At 43.1% G+C, this 13579-nt stretch overlaps 2 protein-coding genes and 1 long non-coding RNA gene across 6 annotated transcripts; 2 read left to right on the top strand and 1 right to left on the bottom strand.

The window, feature by feature from the left end:
• The first annotated feature begins 15 nt into the window (after positions 1 to 15).
• LOC134179170 (eukaryotic translation initiation factor 2-alpha kinase 1-like) lies at positions 16 to 4330 on the top strand. Of its 4 annotated transcripts, XM_062646063.1 has the most exons (17): positions 16 to 153; positions 212 to 332; positions 395 to 613; positions 686 to 714; positions 1810 to 1920; positions 1997 to 2061; positions 2120 to 2243; positions 2310 to 2390; positions 2460 to 2568; positions 2656 to 2727; positions 2794 to 3047; positions 3115 to 3217; positions 3275 to 3375; positions 3434 to 3596; positions 3656 to 3750; positions 3802 to 3939; positions 3996 to 4330. In XM_062646063.1, the coding sequence occupies exons 2-17, from the start codon at positions 215 to 217 to the stop codon at positions 4203 to 4205; spliced, it is 1992 nt and encodes a 663-aa protein (XP_062502047.1). In that variant the 5' UTR covers positions 16 to 153; positions 212 to 214; the 3' UTR covers positions 4206 to 4330. The 4 variants fall into 4 exon arrangements, with proteins under 4 accessions (XP_062502047.1, XP_062502048.1, XP_062502049.1 ...); XM_062646064.1 differs by having other exon boundaries at positions 149 to 332; XM_062646065.1 differs by lacking the exons at positions 16 to 153; positions 212 to 332 and having other exon boundaries at positions 413 to 475; positions 528 to 613.
• Positions 4331 to 4466: 136 nt separating this feature from the next.
• LOC134179172 (uncharacterized) lies at positions 4467 to 4981 on the bottom strand. The gene is made up of 2 exons (XR_009969806.1): positions 4764 to 4981; positions 4467 to 4703 (listed from the first exon to the last, which is right to left on the bottom strand). It is a non-coding gene; the product is annotated as an uncharacterized LOC134179172 (long non-coding RNA).
• An 8-nt stretch (positions 4982 to 4989) lies between these two features.
• Positions 4990 to 13450, top strand: LOC134179169 (zinc finger CCCH domain-containing protein 18-like). Its single transcript, XM_062646062.1, has 15 exons — positions 4990 to 5018; positions 5719 to 5986; positions 6888 to 6929; positions 6987 to 7026; positions 7090 to 7125; positions 7198 to 7266; positions 8243 to 8442; positions 9106 to 9294; positions 9686 to 9744; positions 9971 to 10222; positions 10998 to 11070; positions 11383 to 11423; positions 11488 to 11784; positions 12554 to 12758; positions 13034 to 13450. Exons 2-15 carry the CDS (start codon positions 5732 to 5734, stop codon positions 13361 to 13363), a joined length of 2088 nt encoding a protein of 695 aa, XP_062502046.1. The 5' UTR covers positions 4990 to 5018; positions 5719 to 5731; the 3' UTR covers positions 13364 to 13450.
• Positions 13451 to 13579: the final 129 nt, after the last annotated feature.

Below are 13579 nucleotides of genomic sequence, written 5' to 3'. Positions count from 1 at the left end.
TATGCTGGTTATCTGCATTGGCGCAATCATCTCGTCTTGTCTTTGCTTTATCTAGCTAGATAGAAATACAATGATGTTTACTAGTTGAAATTAGAAGGTAGCGACGGGGATTCCCCAACGTGGCTACCTTCGCGACCCGGATAATGACTCACGGTGATTTGTGATGACTAACTGACCTGTAAATAACACTAAAAATATTTCGATCTATTAGCCCATGATCTCGTGCGGCGCTTTCATGATCAACAGTCAAATCGTTCGACGAGACCTCGACCCACCATCAACATCATCATTTGACCCACTGGAATGCTTCTCCACCATTGACGAATTCGACGGTAATACCAACAGATAGCGCTCCATTCAATCGGTGACATGCCAAACACGTTTCTCAACGCAGGTTCTGCTCTGTTTGCCACCAAGTTGTCTGGTGATCATGAGACTCGATCTCATTCATGGTCTTCGCCTCATGATCAAGACAGTGAGAGTTGCACTTGTAGGTCTAGTGCTCTCATTGAGGAAAGGACTGTTAGATCTCAGTATTTTGTGATGGCAATATTGGAGTTCTTGGCGAAGATTTATGGACGCAGCGGTGATCACAGTGAAAGACTGTTTCAAAGTGACGTTTTTTCGGTATTGATTTTCTTGAGTGAATTTAAATAAGGTCGTGTTGCTTTCTACGTCTGTGCAGCGTTTCAACGGTGGCTTTGTGGCACGGAGGTAGGTCTGTAACATGTTTTGGTGTACGTGAGTCACTGAGTCTAGACGTGGGTGCATGCATTCTGACTGTGTTGTACTGTGTGCATGTCTGTTTATTTTTATTTGGTGTGTGTTTGTTTGTTTGTTTCTTTGTGTGTGTGTCAATGTGTGTGCACGCGCACGTGTGTGTAGTAGTAGCAGTAGTGTGTGTGTGTGTGTGTGTGTGTGTGTGTGTGTGTGTGTGTGTGTGTGTGTGTGTGTGTGTGTGTGTGTGTGTGTGTTGTGTGTGTGTGTGTGTGTGTGTGTGTGTGCGCGCGCGCGTGTGTGTGTGTGTGTTGTGTGTGTGTGTGTGTGTGTGTGTGTGTGTGCATGTGCGTGTGTGTGCGTGTGTTGGCAAGCTATGGCATGGCATAATTTCCTCGGGCAAGAAACTCACACACAATTGCCTCTCTCGACTCAGGAGTATAAATGAGTACCTAGTTATTGACTGGGGTGGCAAAGGCCCCTGACTGTGACAAAGTTCATCAGCTTCTGGGGTCTTGTTGGGACTTTGGGTGCTCACACCACAGTTGGCGTTGCAGTCGGTGCTCCTGCGAGTACCTGGCCAGGCACCAGGAGATTGCTCAGCATGGCTCATAGCTCCTGCGTAGTGCACAGGAACTCAGCTATCTGGCCGGAGGGCGTAACCGTAACGAATGGCAGCTCCTTATCCATTTGCCATTTTTGCAGTGTGTGTGTGTGTGTGTGTGTGTGTGTGTGTGTGTGTGTGTGTGTGTGTGTGTGTGTGTGTGTGTGTGTGTGTCCGTTAGACGGAAGCAATGCAGGAGGAGGTGTGTGTATTTGTTATTATTCTGTTGGTTTGTTGTTGTTGCATGTTGTTGTTGTTGTGTTTCTTGTATTTATTTGTCTGTTTCTATCAGTGTACCTGTTGTCTGCATGATTGTTTATTAGACATTTGTTGTTTACTTGTTTGTCTATTCATCTGTTCATTTGTATGTGCTGTACGTGTATGTCTACATACGTATAGAACTCAACAGTCTGCAGGTCAGCCACTTTTCCTCGTCAGTACACGTATACCTCTTGCATCTGGTTGCTTGTAAAGTGTCTGTTTTGTAGCTGAGGTTACCGTTTATTGCTGAGGTTGATGAGATGGCATCAGTGCGATATAGTATCTCAGTTGCATTTTCTCGGTTGATCCAGCAAGTTGTTCAGAGCGTACCACCTGAAGTACGTACTTATAAGTTTCTCTTATCTTCAATGAGTAGGTATTTCTCAACCAATTATCTGCATGTTGCACTATTAGGTCAGTCCATCAAGAGCAGTCGTGGGTGCAGCATGTGCTCAGTTGCAACCTCTGACACCATTGAAGTCAATTCATTGTCTAGCACAATTGTGATGCATTCATCTGACAATTTTGATTTCTCAGGAAGTCGTGTTTTATAAGGTGTATGCCATTGCCAGACATTCTGCAGTTATTCCCGTCACGATTTCAGGAAGAGTTTGTAGAGCTCGGTGTGTTAGGAAAAGGCGGCTTTGGAAAAGTCATGAAGGTGGAGCACAACATAATAGTGACTGAGTTTATGTGTATGATTGGCCTCTCTTTACAAATGTCTTAGGTTAAAAACAGAATAGATGGCTGTGAGTATGCTGTCAAGAGGGTGGTTTTTAAGCAATTGAACAGAGATACATGCACAAGGGTAAGTTGTACTTTCGTTGGTCGTTTTTGTATTATGTTAATCACTGGGATTTGTAACACATAATTGCAGGTTTTACGAGAAGTAAAGGTGTTTGCGTCACTAGACCATTCGAACATTGTTCGGTATCATTCTGCTTGGCTTGAACATTTAACAGAAGACCTCACCACCATCAGAGAAGGTGAGAAGCACAGTTGAGTTAAGTGTGTTCTGCTTCGCTACTAAGTACTTATATATGGTTTGTTGGCTATCAAATTGCATCCCATAGAGTTTGATCATAGTGCAACTGATGAAGACGATAGTATTGTCTTTGCATCAGGATTGGGACAGACAGAATCAGGTTGCTACTAGACATAATAAATGTTTGAGGATAATCTGACAATAAAACATTTTGTTTTAATTGAAGCTGACGCTGCCAAAACAAATGATTCCACGTGTAGCTTGTTGACAGATTGTAGGAATTTTGAGCAGTTGGGTCAGGTAGATACTGCCAGTTTGACGGGGCAAATGTCACAAACCAGCAGAGGCATCATGGAGTTGGCATCTACGACCAGGTCTGGTGAAAGTGAATCTGATAGCCATTGCTGCTTTCAGACGAAGGACAAGCAGTTGTGTCCACTAAGTGCTGCAACTTGTCGTCCATCAAGACAAAGACATGTTGTTAGTTGCTCGCAGCTATCAGTTGATTCCACACATTATTACTTATTGTCTGTCTTTTGTTCTACAGCAGGCTCCACGCCTCGTACTGTACATACAGATGCAGCTATGTTCACAGTCATTGCGTGAGTGGCTTGTGCAGAGAAACCAAACAATATCATCTCCGATGAAGTGTATGTAAGCATGTTGTATACATCTACCCTGTGTTTAATTGCCCCATTTTGCTTTAGGTGCCCAAGTGTCTTCCAAGATTTCTAACAGCATCTTTAGACAGATTGTTGAAGGAGTGCATTATATACATACTCGTGGACTAATGCATCGAGATCTCAAAGTGAGCTGGTTCATATATGTAGTGATTATGTTGGGAAATGTATCCACGTCCTACATAGCCCGCAAACATCTTTCTCTACGGTTCAGAAGAAGCCAAAATAGGTGACTTTGGCCTTGCTAGAGATGAGATGGTGTTTGAACATGCAGCTGAAAGTGGCCGGTTAAAGTCAGTCGTAGCAGGGAGAGAAAGTCAGTCGCAAAGACAGCAGCAACCATCATGTTGTATGTGTATTTGGGTTGTGGTAGTTTGTTTCACATGTTTTATGTATGTATCATGTCAGATTGTTTGTCAAACTCCAGTACCCCAACGTCGGGTATTGGAACATCAACATATGCACCCCCTGAGCAACTGCAAGGGAGTGTCTATGATGCAAAGGTACCCCTTTTTGCTTCATATATTTCATTCACTGGAGTCGTTCTTCTGTAGGCAGACATGTTCAGTCTTGGACTGATCTTAGCCGAGCTATTCCATCCTTTTCCGACTGAGATGGAACGAGGCTTGTGTTTACGAGGTGTACGAGAAGGCCACTTGCCAGTAGAACTTTCAAGGACGTGGCCACAACAGGTAAGAACAAAATCAAACATGTTTGCCACCACTTACTCATTTCCTTGCCTCTTCAGAGTCAACTGATCGAGCAGCTTGTTTCTAATGATCCGAGTAAGCGTCCTGACAGCACTGCTGTGTTGAGGATGGATTTTCTCAAGATTGAAGATGAATTGATTGAACAGTTGAGGGCTCAAGTCGACAAGCTAACAGAACTACTTGCTGAGAAAGATGATATCATAACCTTATTGAAACAACAGCTAAGAGAAGCAAAGTCTCACACATAGTGTTAATTAATAAAGACAAGGTTAAGTGCTGCAGCAGTTTCAGCTTGCTTCATTCATTACTTTATTTTATTTAATTAATTGTGACTGTACGTACCCCGACTTTTCAAATTTTAATTAAGCAAGTGGAGATGGTGTGTGTGTGTGTGTGTGTGTGTGTGTACTTGTGAATCAGCAATTAAACAACATACTACCCAAACTTCCAACAACTGACAAGTACAGTATGTTTGTGAGTGACACAATGAAGGAAAACGACAGTACAAGTGAGTCCCCAAATCATAACATTTACATCAAGAAGCAACTGCAGATCACTTATGATGATATGACGCAAAACGTCATTAATTTAAAACTAATTAAATAATCAACTGCGCAAAATTTATATCTATGTAGAGTTACAAACAATCCTGACGAATTACTAATACAAGTTGAGTCAATCAGGATGATGTTGCTTCTTGCGTCACGTGACAGCTTAGCAACTTCTGTACCGAACTTGAGGCTTTCCTTATAACACACAGAGTCGAAAGTTACTCAGTCAGTATCATCAAGTGCTCTATAGTTTACCAAATAAAGTAGAGGTAACAGACGTTCGTCCTGACTGTGGAACTGCCGAGAGTCGATACCCGAGACCCGCTGACGGGGCCCCAAATAAGTGCTTACTTGGATCCTTCATTATACGAATACTTCTAGAGGTAGTCACCGCTGTAGCAGCCAGCAGACGGCCTAAAGTGGGGCAAATTGTTCTCGCAGTGACCATATTTGTATTATCCGGGACACCCAACCACGTGATCCTGTAGGCTTGATCGTCTTGGCAAGCAGGTTAGCGTGGTCGCTGTGTGTCTCGCTATTTGGTCATGGATAAGAATGTGAGCTATTTTTAAAATCTAAACGACACTGTCTATATGTCTGGAAGCATTTGGCGTACGCCATTGAGTGGAGCCTCCTTTAAGGATCTCGGTTCCACAGCCGGAAGCGCAATTGGATGCGATCACAACAATAGAAAAGGAAATTTATATCGTGATAGAAAGGGCATGTTGGATCTGAGCTCTTGACGTGTATGGTTTGTTTGCTATTGCCTTATGGCGCGTGGCGGTTGTCGGAGTGACTGTAGTAGTTGCTTGTTCTTGTTAGTGGGGAGAAGCAGGAAGTCTTTCGGTAGGATTTAGTGTTGTGCGAGTGTTGGTGTAGTGTTCGAACTTGCTTTTGTGGGGACTGTTGTCTGCTTGCTGCTGATTGGTTTGAGTTTGAAATTTGGGTGTGTGTGTGTGTGTCTGTGTGTGTGTGTCTGTCTGTCTGTCTGTCTGTCTGTGTGTGTCTGTCTGTCTGTTTAATTGTCAGTCCATTTGTTTGTCTAATTGTCAGTCCATTTGTTTGTCTCATTGTCTGTCTGTTTATCTGTCTTTATTCTTTAAAACAAAGTATCAAGCTATTTAAACTTTTTACTTTCTGTGATTGTTACATGTAATCTAGTTCTCTCTTGTTTATTTCATGTCTTAAAGCCTTTGTTTGTGGTGTTTAGACTAGCAGCTGTCATGTCTGAGTCTGAGGCAAAATCATCTTTGTCAACTTCAGTTGAGAACGATTTGAAGGTAAAGGAAGGGGGAAATGAAGAGTTTGATGGCAGTTTAGTTGAAGAAGGAGAGCTAGACTATGATGAAGAGGAAGAGGGGGAGTTGGGAGATGGTATAAAACAGAAGAAGAAAACTGGTGTAAGCAGTGATCAAGTTGAAGATGACAACAAAGGAGAAGAAGAAGAAGGGGAGATTGAAAGTGATGGTGAAATAAAGGTACAGAGAGTTTACTTTTATTTATTTATTTGTCTAGTTGTGTGTGTGTGTGTGTCTGTCTGTCTGTATCCCGAGTAAAGTGTGGCGGACCACACATTTCTAGTCTGTTTGTCTCAAGGATCAAGGAAAAGAGTTTTCAAGTTGTTGTCCAAGTCATCGTTTGCGGCTTCGGCCGTTAATTAACGCCTTTTATGACTCTGTTGGCCATTGGGGCCCCCTTTTCGTTTTTGATTGTTTGTTTGCTCACCTTTCCATCTGCACAGTCTGCTGTCTACGAGTCATTGTTTGGTACTCCCTTTTTCGTGTCTTTGCGCCAATATATCCTTCATTTGAGTGTCGTCATTATGGATTGCACGCAACTTTACCTCGCATCAGCGCTGGGCGTCTTCTGTGGTGGCCATGCACGTTGTGATGTCTTTCTCTACCCGTATAGTCTTCTTCTTTGTGTCATCTTTGTCATTATGGAGTGCATGCAACTTTACCTCACACCAGCGCTGGGCGTCTTCTATGGTAGCCATGCACGTCGTGACGTCCATCCATCCACCCATGTTATCAAGAAGACGGACAGACATTTTCCAGTTTTTTGTTCTTTAGTTGTCATTGATAGAGACATTCAGTGTTTTACACATTAGCAATAGTTTTGGACTATGGGTAGAACGTTCCGTTTTAACAGTAATTGTTGTACTAGTGAAGATTGTTGACAATATGCTTGATTCTGTTTGTCCGTCTGTCTGTCTGTCTGTCTTGTTTGTTTTTAAAATATCCTAGCATATGTACAAGTAGAATCTGTATGAGAATAAATTATCTGTCTGTCTATCTATGTGTCTCTCTGCTTCTCAATTATCTCTATTGATGATATGAGTTGGTGTTAGTGTGTTGTACGTCACGCTTTCTTTACTAGGAAAGCAAGTCTGATCTTGAGGAAGGAGAACTAGATGATGAGGTAAACATATTAAGTTGTCTCATCATCTCTCTGAGTCATTAGTCTATGTCATACCAGGATGATCTGGAGGAGGGAGAACTAAAGGAAGGAACTGAAGGTATCGTGATGTTTGATCCTCAGCTACACACTCATTGCTTGATTATTTGATTTTGCCAATTAGAAAAGCCAAAACAGCCTAAGCAAAGTTACAGACAAGGTGTACATGAACGCAGACATTGTCAACAGAATTTTGAGTTTGTGTGTATTAGAATGATATTGTTATTGTTAGGAATGCGCCAGCGAAGAATGGTTGATATCCGTCCAGGCCGATTTAGAGGAATGCTGCCACCAGACTTTGGTACATACATGCGCACGTGTACACTTGCGCATGTGCATGCACACGCACGCATGCACGCACACACACACACACACACACACATGCACGCACGCACACACACACACATGCACGCACGCACACACACACGCACACACACACATGCACGCGCACACACACACACACACACACACACACACACACACACACACACACACACACACACACACACACACACACCTAAAGAAATCCCAAATGTCAGGAGTTGCCTCTCAGAGGTCACCCCCCCCCCAGCTGTTAAGCTGGGCCCTGTGCACTACTCAGGGAACTCTGGGTCTGCGCTAGCAAACTCCTGGAGCCGGGCCAGGCACTCGCAGGAGCACCAATTTGTGAAGCCAACTGTGGTGTGAACACCCGAAGTCTCACCAGGACCCCAGTGGCTGTTGTCACGTCACACACACACACACACACACACACACACACACACACACACACACACACACACACACACACATGCACACACAAATACAGACAGAAAGATAAGAAAAGAGACTTTGACAATATTGAGAGAGAATACTACTGTCTGTTTCCCATAAGTGTGAACTTTGAAAATCATCAATATCTCCGCTGTTTTCTGGACTTTCGTGATGATCTCGGTATCATTAGAAACCGCTAGGTCTGGCATTTCTGTTTATCAAATTATCTAAGCCTTTCCTCTAAACAAAACAGAAGGAAAATACTTTTGCATATCAAAGACAAATAGGTGGAGCAATGGTTATTATCCGATTATCTTGTAAGACCAACGGATCAGCAACTGAAACCATTTAAGATAATTGGTGTAACATGGTCCAACTGGAGCAGCTCCTAGTGCTCTAATGAGCACACCTGGTGTGACCTATACTTCATTACTCACTTCTGAGTTCACACTTATGGGGAATAGACAGTAGGCTTACACTTGTTACTATTAATTCACTCTCGTATAACAATGTTTTAATTTTAGGGCCTCCTTTTCCTGTAATGGGACATCCTATGCTTCCTCCTCGACCACCTATAGGAATGCCACCAGGACCTCCTCTTGGTTGGCCTGACGGGCCGCCGTCTCGTGGCGGTCATGTGTTTGGATCTTCAGAGAGGTTTAGAGATCAATCACCCAAGAAGGAGGAATCAGCATGGGAAAGAGGAATGAAGCACGTGAAAGAGGTGTTGCTTGATGTAATTGTCTGTCTATTTGTTTGTCTGTCTGTTCGTCCATTTGTCTGTATGTGTGTCTGTCTGTCTGTATATCTGTCTGTTTGTCTGTCTATATGACTTCAGACGTTTCAGTAGTTTTTGTTAATGCTTAGGATGCTTTCATTTTTTTGCGATTGTTACATTTACAGTTTGGGAGAGAATAAAACAATATGTCTGTCTGTTTGTCTGTCTGTCTGTCTGTCTGTCTGTCTGTCATATATTTCTATTACAATGAAATTTCCATCAAACTCTAAAAGCAATCCTAAAGTCCACTACATAATAATTACTACATAATACATTAGCCCCATATGGGGGATAAAACTTTAAAGAAAAGAAGCTACTTAACTGCAAGTTGTGCAAAGTCAGTGTTGCTACTAAGGGTCTTAGGTCCAGAACCGATCATCATGAGTTTTCTTGTCAGCACTGTCTGTCTGTCTATCTGTCTGTGTCTGTCTGTCTGTCTGTCTGTCTGTCTGCCTCTAGTAATTGGTTTGTCTGTTTGATCATTTGTTTTTTGGTCATTTGTTTTTTGGTCATTTGTTTTCTATGTTTATCTATCTCATTCCTTCTCTCTTGTCGTCATGTTTTAAGATGTCTGTACATCTCGTTTATATTTGTATGGTATTTTTGTAGGTTCTGAAAGCTGCTAGTCTTCGGAAAGAGCGTCAAGCTCAAGGTCATGAAGGTAGCGCATCACCACATAGTGCTGATGAATCTAGAGACAATGATGTGATGGACAAACGTTCACCGGACAGAGGGGACAGGGAGAATCGTAGATCACCATCGTGGCAAAATTCTGACAGTCGACGTGGCAGATTTCAGGTTTCCTTGTGTGTGTGTGTTTGTGTGTGTGCGTGCGTGCGTGCATGTGTCTGTGTGTGTGTGTGTGTGTGTGTGTGTGTGTGTGTGTGTGTGTGTGTGTGCGTGCACGTGTCTGTGTGTGTGTGTGTGTGTGTGTGTGTGTGTGTGTGTGTGTGTGTGTGTGTGTCTGTGTGTGTGTCTGTGTCTGTGTGTGTGTGTGTGTGTCTGTGTGTGCGTGCGTGCGTGCATGTGTCTGTGTGTCTGTGTGTGTGTGCGTGCATGTGTGTGTGTGTGTGTGTGTGTGTGTGTGTGTGTGTGTGTGTGTGTGTGTGTGTGTGTGTGTGTGTGTGTGTGTGTGTGTGTGTGTGATTTGGGTGTGGAGATGTATTAGTGCTGAAGATCTTGTGTGCAGCGTACTGAAGCACGTTCTGTCAGAAGTAGGGATAGACGGAGACGTTCTCTGTCATCTGGGTGAGCAGATTAATACGTGAGCTTGTGGGTTGCTTATTTTCTTGCTTCATTGTGTGTCTGTCTGTCTGTCTGTCTGTCTGTGTCTGTTGTTTGTCTGTCTCTGTGTCTGTCTGTCTGTGTCTGTTGTTTGTCTGTCTGTGTGTCTGTCTGTCTGTTTGTCTGTCTGTATCCATCTTTTGTCCATAAGTCTGTGTGATGAGTAGCTATGATTCTTATTGTTTTATAGGTCTAGATCACACAGTCGAAGCCCTAGCCCACGAAATTTTTATCGCAATCGACGTCGTAGTGGCAGCTATAGTCCTCGCTCCCCCAACCATCGACCTTTAGATCGTTCACGTCAACCAGATGAATGGAAAGATCCGTGGAGGCGGTCACCATCACCATCATCAGGTAGGAAGCCAGTCAGAGCAGTTCCTGGTAGACGATCACCATCTCCTACACGGAGAAGAAGAGGAAGTCTAGACAAAGACAGAGAACGGTGAGACAACTGCAGTCATGCGGATCTCGCTATAAATCATACAGTAAGCAGGGCTCGAAGATCAGTCCAACTTACTAGTTGTCGTCATTTGCCAAGCTTCCAAGAATGTTAGGTCGTCAAATTTTAGTCCAGGATGTCATGTTGATATCAATCACACGGTTTAGTGTTATCGTCATATTTTTGTAGAAGTCTGAAAAATCCACTGCTGAGCCAATAGAAATGACTTGTTGCACACGTAGCGTACACACGAAGAACAGTGGCTCGCGCACTTCCAGTTTCATGATGCTGGTTTATTACACATACACGTCATTGTATGACAAGTGTCCCAATGCCATCGTCAAAGCGGCGCATCTTTCAGTTCAGTACAGCTGTGCATGCGGCACCGAGAAAGCACACAGTGTTACACACATGCATACACACACACACACACACACACACACACACACACATGCGCGTGCACACACACACACACACACACACACACACACACCATTACAAATTATCTTTCGTAGCTAAAATACTGACCTAGGCTTGCCAGTCGTCATTTGACGACCTAGAATTCAACTTTAGTCATCAGAGGTAAAATTTTCTCATCAAATGAGGACTTGCCAACTTATGTTTCGAGCCCTGAGTAAAGTTGAAAATTTAGAAATATGAGTGTGGCGTTGAGATTGACTGTTTGTAAGTGAATGGCTTTTAGGAAATACAATGTAGGTTATGACTTGTGTTAAGGACCGATGGAAGGTTGATTGTAAGTTGTTGTTTTGTCTTGCAGAGAGAGACGGAGTGGTGGAAAGCGTTGGCGTTCTCGGTCGCGTTCGGTTTCAAGATCACGCTCCGTGTCGAGGGTTTGTAGTCAGTCGTGTCTTGAGTTTATAGATGTTGCATGACATGAAGGCTCGGAATCAAGCAATCTTTTGTGTTTGTTGTTTTAAGAAAATATTTTGTTGAATTTTGTTTTTAATATTACTGTCTCTGTTTGTCTGTTTGTCTGTCTGTCTATCACATATATTGTCTGTCTGTCTGTCTGTCTGTCTGTTGTCTGTCTGTCTGTCTGTCTGCTTGCCTGTTTGTCTGTTTTGTTGATACAGAGTAACAGAAGCATGTGTTCATGCTCGCAAACTTCAAAACCTCTCATTATTTTTACTGCTGTGTTTCAGGAACCAGATGTGAAACGAAAGAAAGAATCGTCTCCACGAAGGCAAGAGCTTGACAATTGTTTTCATCTCTAAGTTGCATGGTTACATTGTGTGCCTTATCTGTAGACGGTCACGGTCTCCCAAACGACGTTCACCGCCTTCACCTTCTGTCCCTAGATCTCGACGAGAGCAGTCACCTCGTGATAGAAGTAGACGCTCACGGTCAAGGTCTGCGCCAAGGTCTCCTACTTCCGATTCTGCGCAAATTCGTCAGAGAGACAAGAGAAGCCCAGGCCTGGATGCCGGAGCAAAACAAGAACAAGAGAAACAACAAAGTACGGTGAAGGAAAAGGAAGCAGCAGAAGTTAAACAAGAGAGAGGGAAGAGAAGTCGGTTTAGTAGTGTTAGCAGCAAGAGTCCAAGGTGAGTGATACAGTTTGTCATTATATCTCGTCTAAGGGCTAGTTCACAATACGGTCTGAGTCAGACCTCATTATTTCGACACCCGCTAATCCAACAACCTCACATGGTACACGTGAACCAATGACATGGTCACTGTATTTGTATTGGAGGGATGCATCTTATGATACTCTAGATTATTGTATTACACTAGACTATTGTATTAGAAGGATGCATCTCACAATACACTAGACTATTGTATTAGAGGGATGTATTTCACAACTAGACTATTGTATTGGAGGGATGCATCTCACAATACACTAGACTATTGTATTAGAGGGATGTATTTCACAACTAGACTATTGTATTGGAGGGATGCATCTCACAATACACTAGACTATTGTATTGGAGAGATGTATCTCACAATCCACTAGACTATTGTATTGAAGGGATGCATCTCACAATACACTAGACTATTGTATTGGAGGGATGCATCTCACAGTACACTAGATAATTGTATTGGAGGGATGCATCTCACAATACACTAGACTCTATCGTTCCTTTATTTGGGAACGCAAATAGTCGGGGACATAGAAGTTGTCCGGATAATCGAAAGCCTGAATATTCGAAGGTGTACTGGATACACAAGTTTGCCTTACTCTAATGCTTTTTATGCACAAGATTTTATCTCAATATACGTACAGTATGTATAACCCACTTGTAGCAACGGGTGTTCACAAGAGTGAGCTGCTTTGATAATCAAATGTGTAACAGTGTTTTGTGTTTGTTTTAGTTCTCGTGGGTCGAGCCGTGAAAGGGAGACGCCAAGTGTGAAACCCAAACAGACATATGACAGTGTTTCACCAGTGTTGGAAAACAAGATTCATGGTGTTAGTCCTATTAGTTCTCCGGATGATCTTAGCAAGCAGAGAGAGATGCAGAAAGACACGTCTAGTGAAACGGCAGCTGCAGCTCCTCAGCAACAACCACAACACAAGGTAAGTCAATGCGTTGAAGATGGGACTTTCATAAATAAAATCTCGATTTCAATTGACATGACAAGAGAGAGGCTCGCTTTGCTCACCAATAATGTGTGTGTGTGCGTGTGTGTGTGTGTGTGTGTGTGTGTGTGTGTGTGGTGTGTGTGTGTGTGTGTGTGTGTGTGTGTGTGTGGTGTGTGTGTGCACGCGCGCGTGCGTGCGCACGCTTTCATGGAAGCTTTGGTAGATACAGTTTAAGTCTAAAGTTACTAATTTATTTATCTTTATTCTAGAGTGTTAAATTTAAGTGGATTGGAAAGAAGCGGTGGCTCAAAGCAACAACTGAAAACGTTTCTCCTCCAACGACACCAACTCCAACAGACAGCCAAACCCAACCGTTAGCTGCTGCTAGTGAATTGGTAGCTTCTGCTACAACAGTTAGTTCTCGCTCTTCTGCTGGCATCTCTAATGCTTCAAAGTCGTCGAATGACCAAGAGGCGACAGCGAGGAAGCAGAGATTGTTGGATGAATTAAAAGCCGTTGAAGCGGCAATTGCAAGAAAGAAAGCTAAAATAAAGCCCCTTTCGCACTCTCAAACGGAGACGACAGTTCGTGACAGATAGAGTTAGTGATAGGTTGCACACTATTAGTTCTGGTCTGTAAAACGATTAAAATGTGTATGTAATGGCTAGTACATACGGGAATTTGAATTGGTGCATTGAAGTCCAGATTGCTAGGCGCGCGAGACTACCCATAGATACGTTTTAGTACTAAATCGCAAAGTAAAACGGCGCAAAGCACACAGTGAATGTTTTATTCGAAACAATGAGAGTATATAA

Source organism: Corticium candelabrum, chromosome 4 (genome assembly GCF_963422355.1).
Source record: "Corticium candelabrum chromosome 4, ooCorCand1.1, whole genome shotgun sequence".
NCBI lineage: Eukaryota > Metazoa > Porifera > Homoscleromorpha > Homosclerophorida > Plakinidae > Corticium > Corticium candelabrum.
Note: the sequence above shows the minus strand (reverse complement) of the source record. Positions and strands in the feature narration are given on the sequence as shown.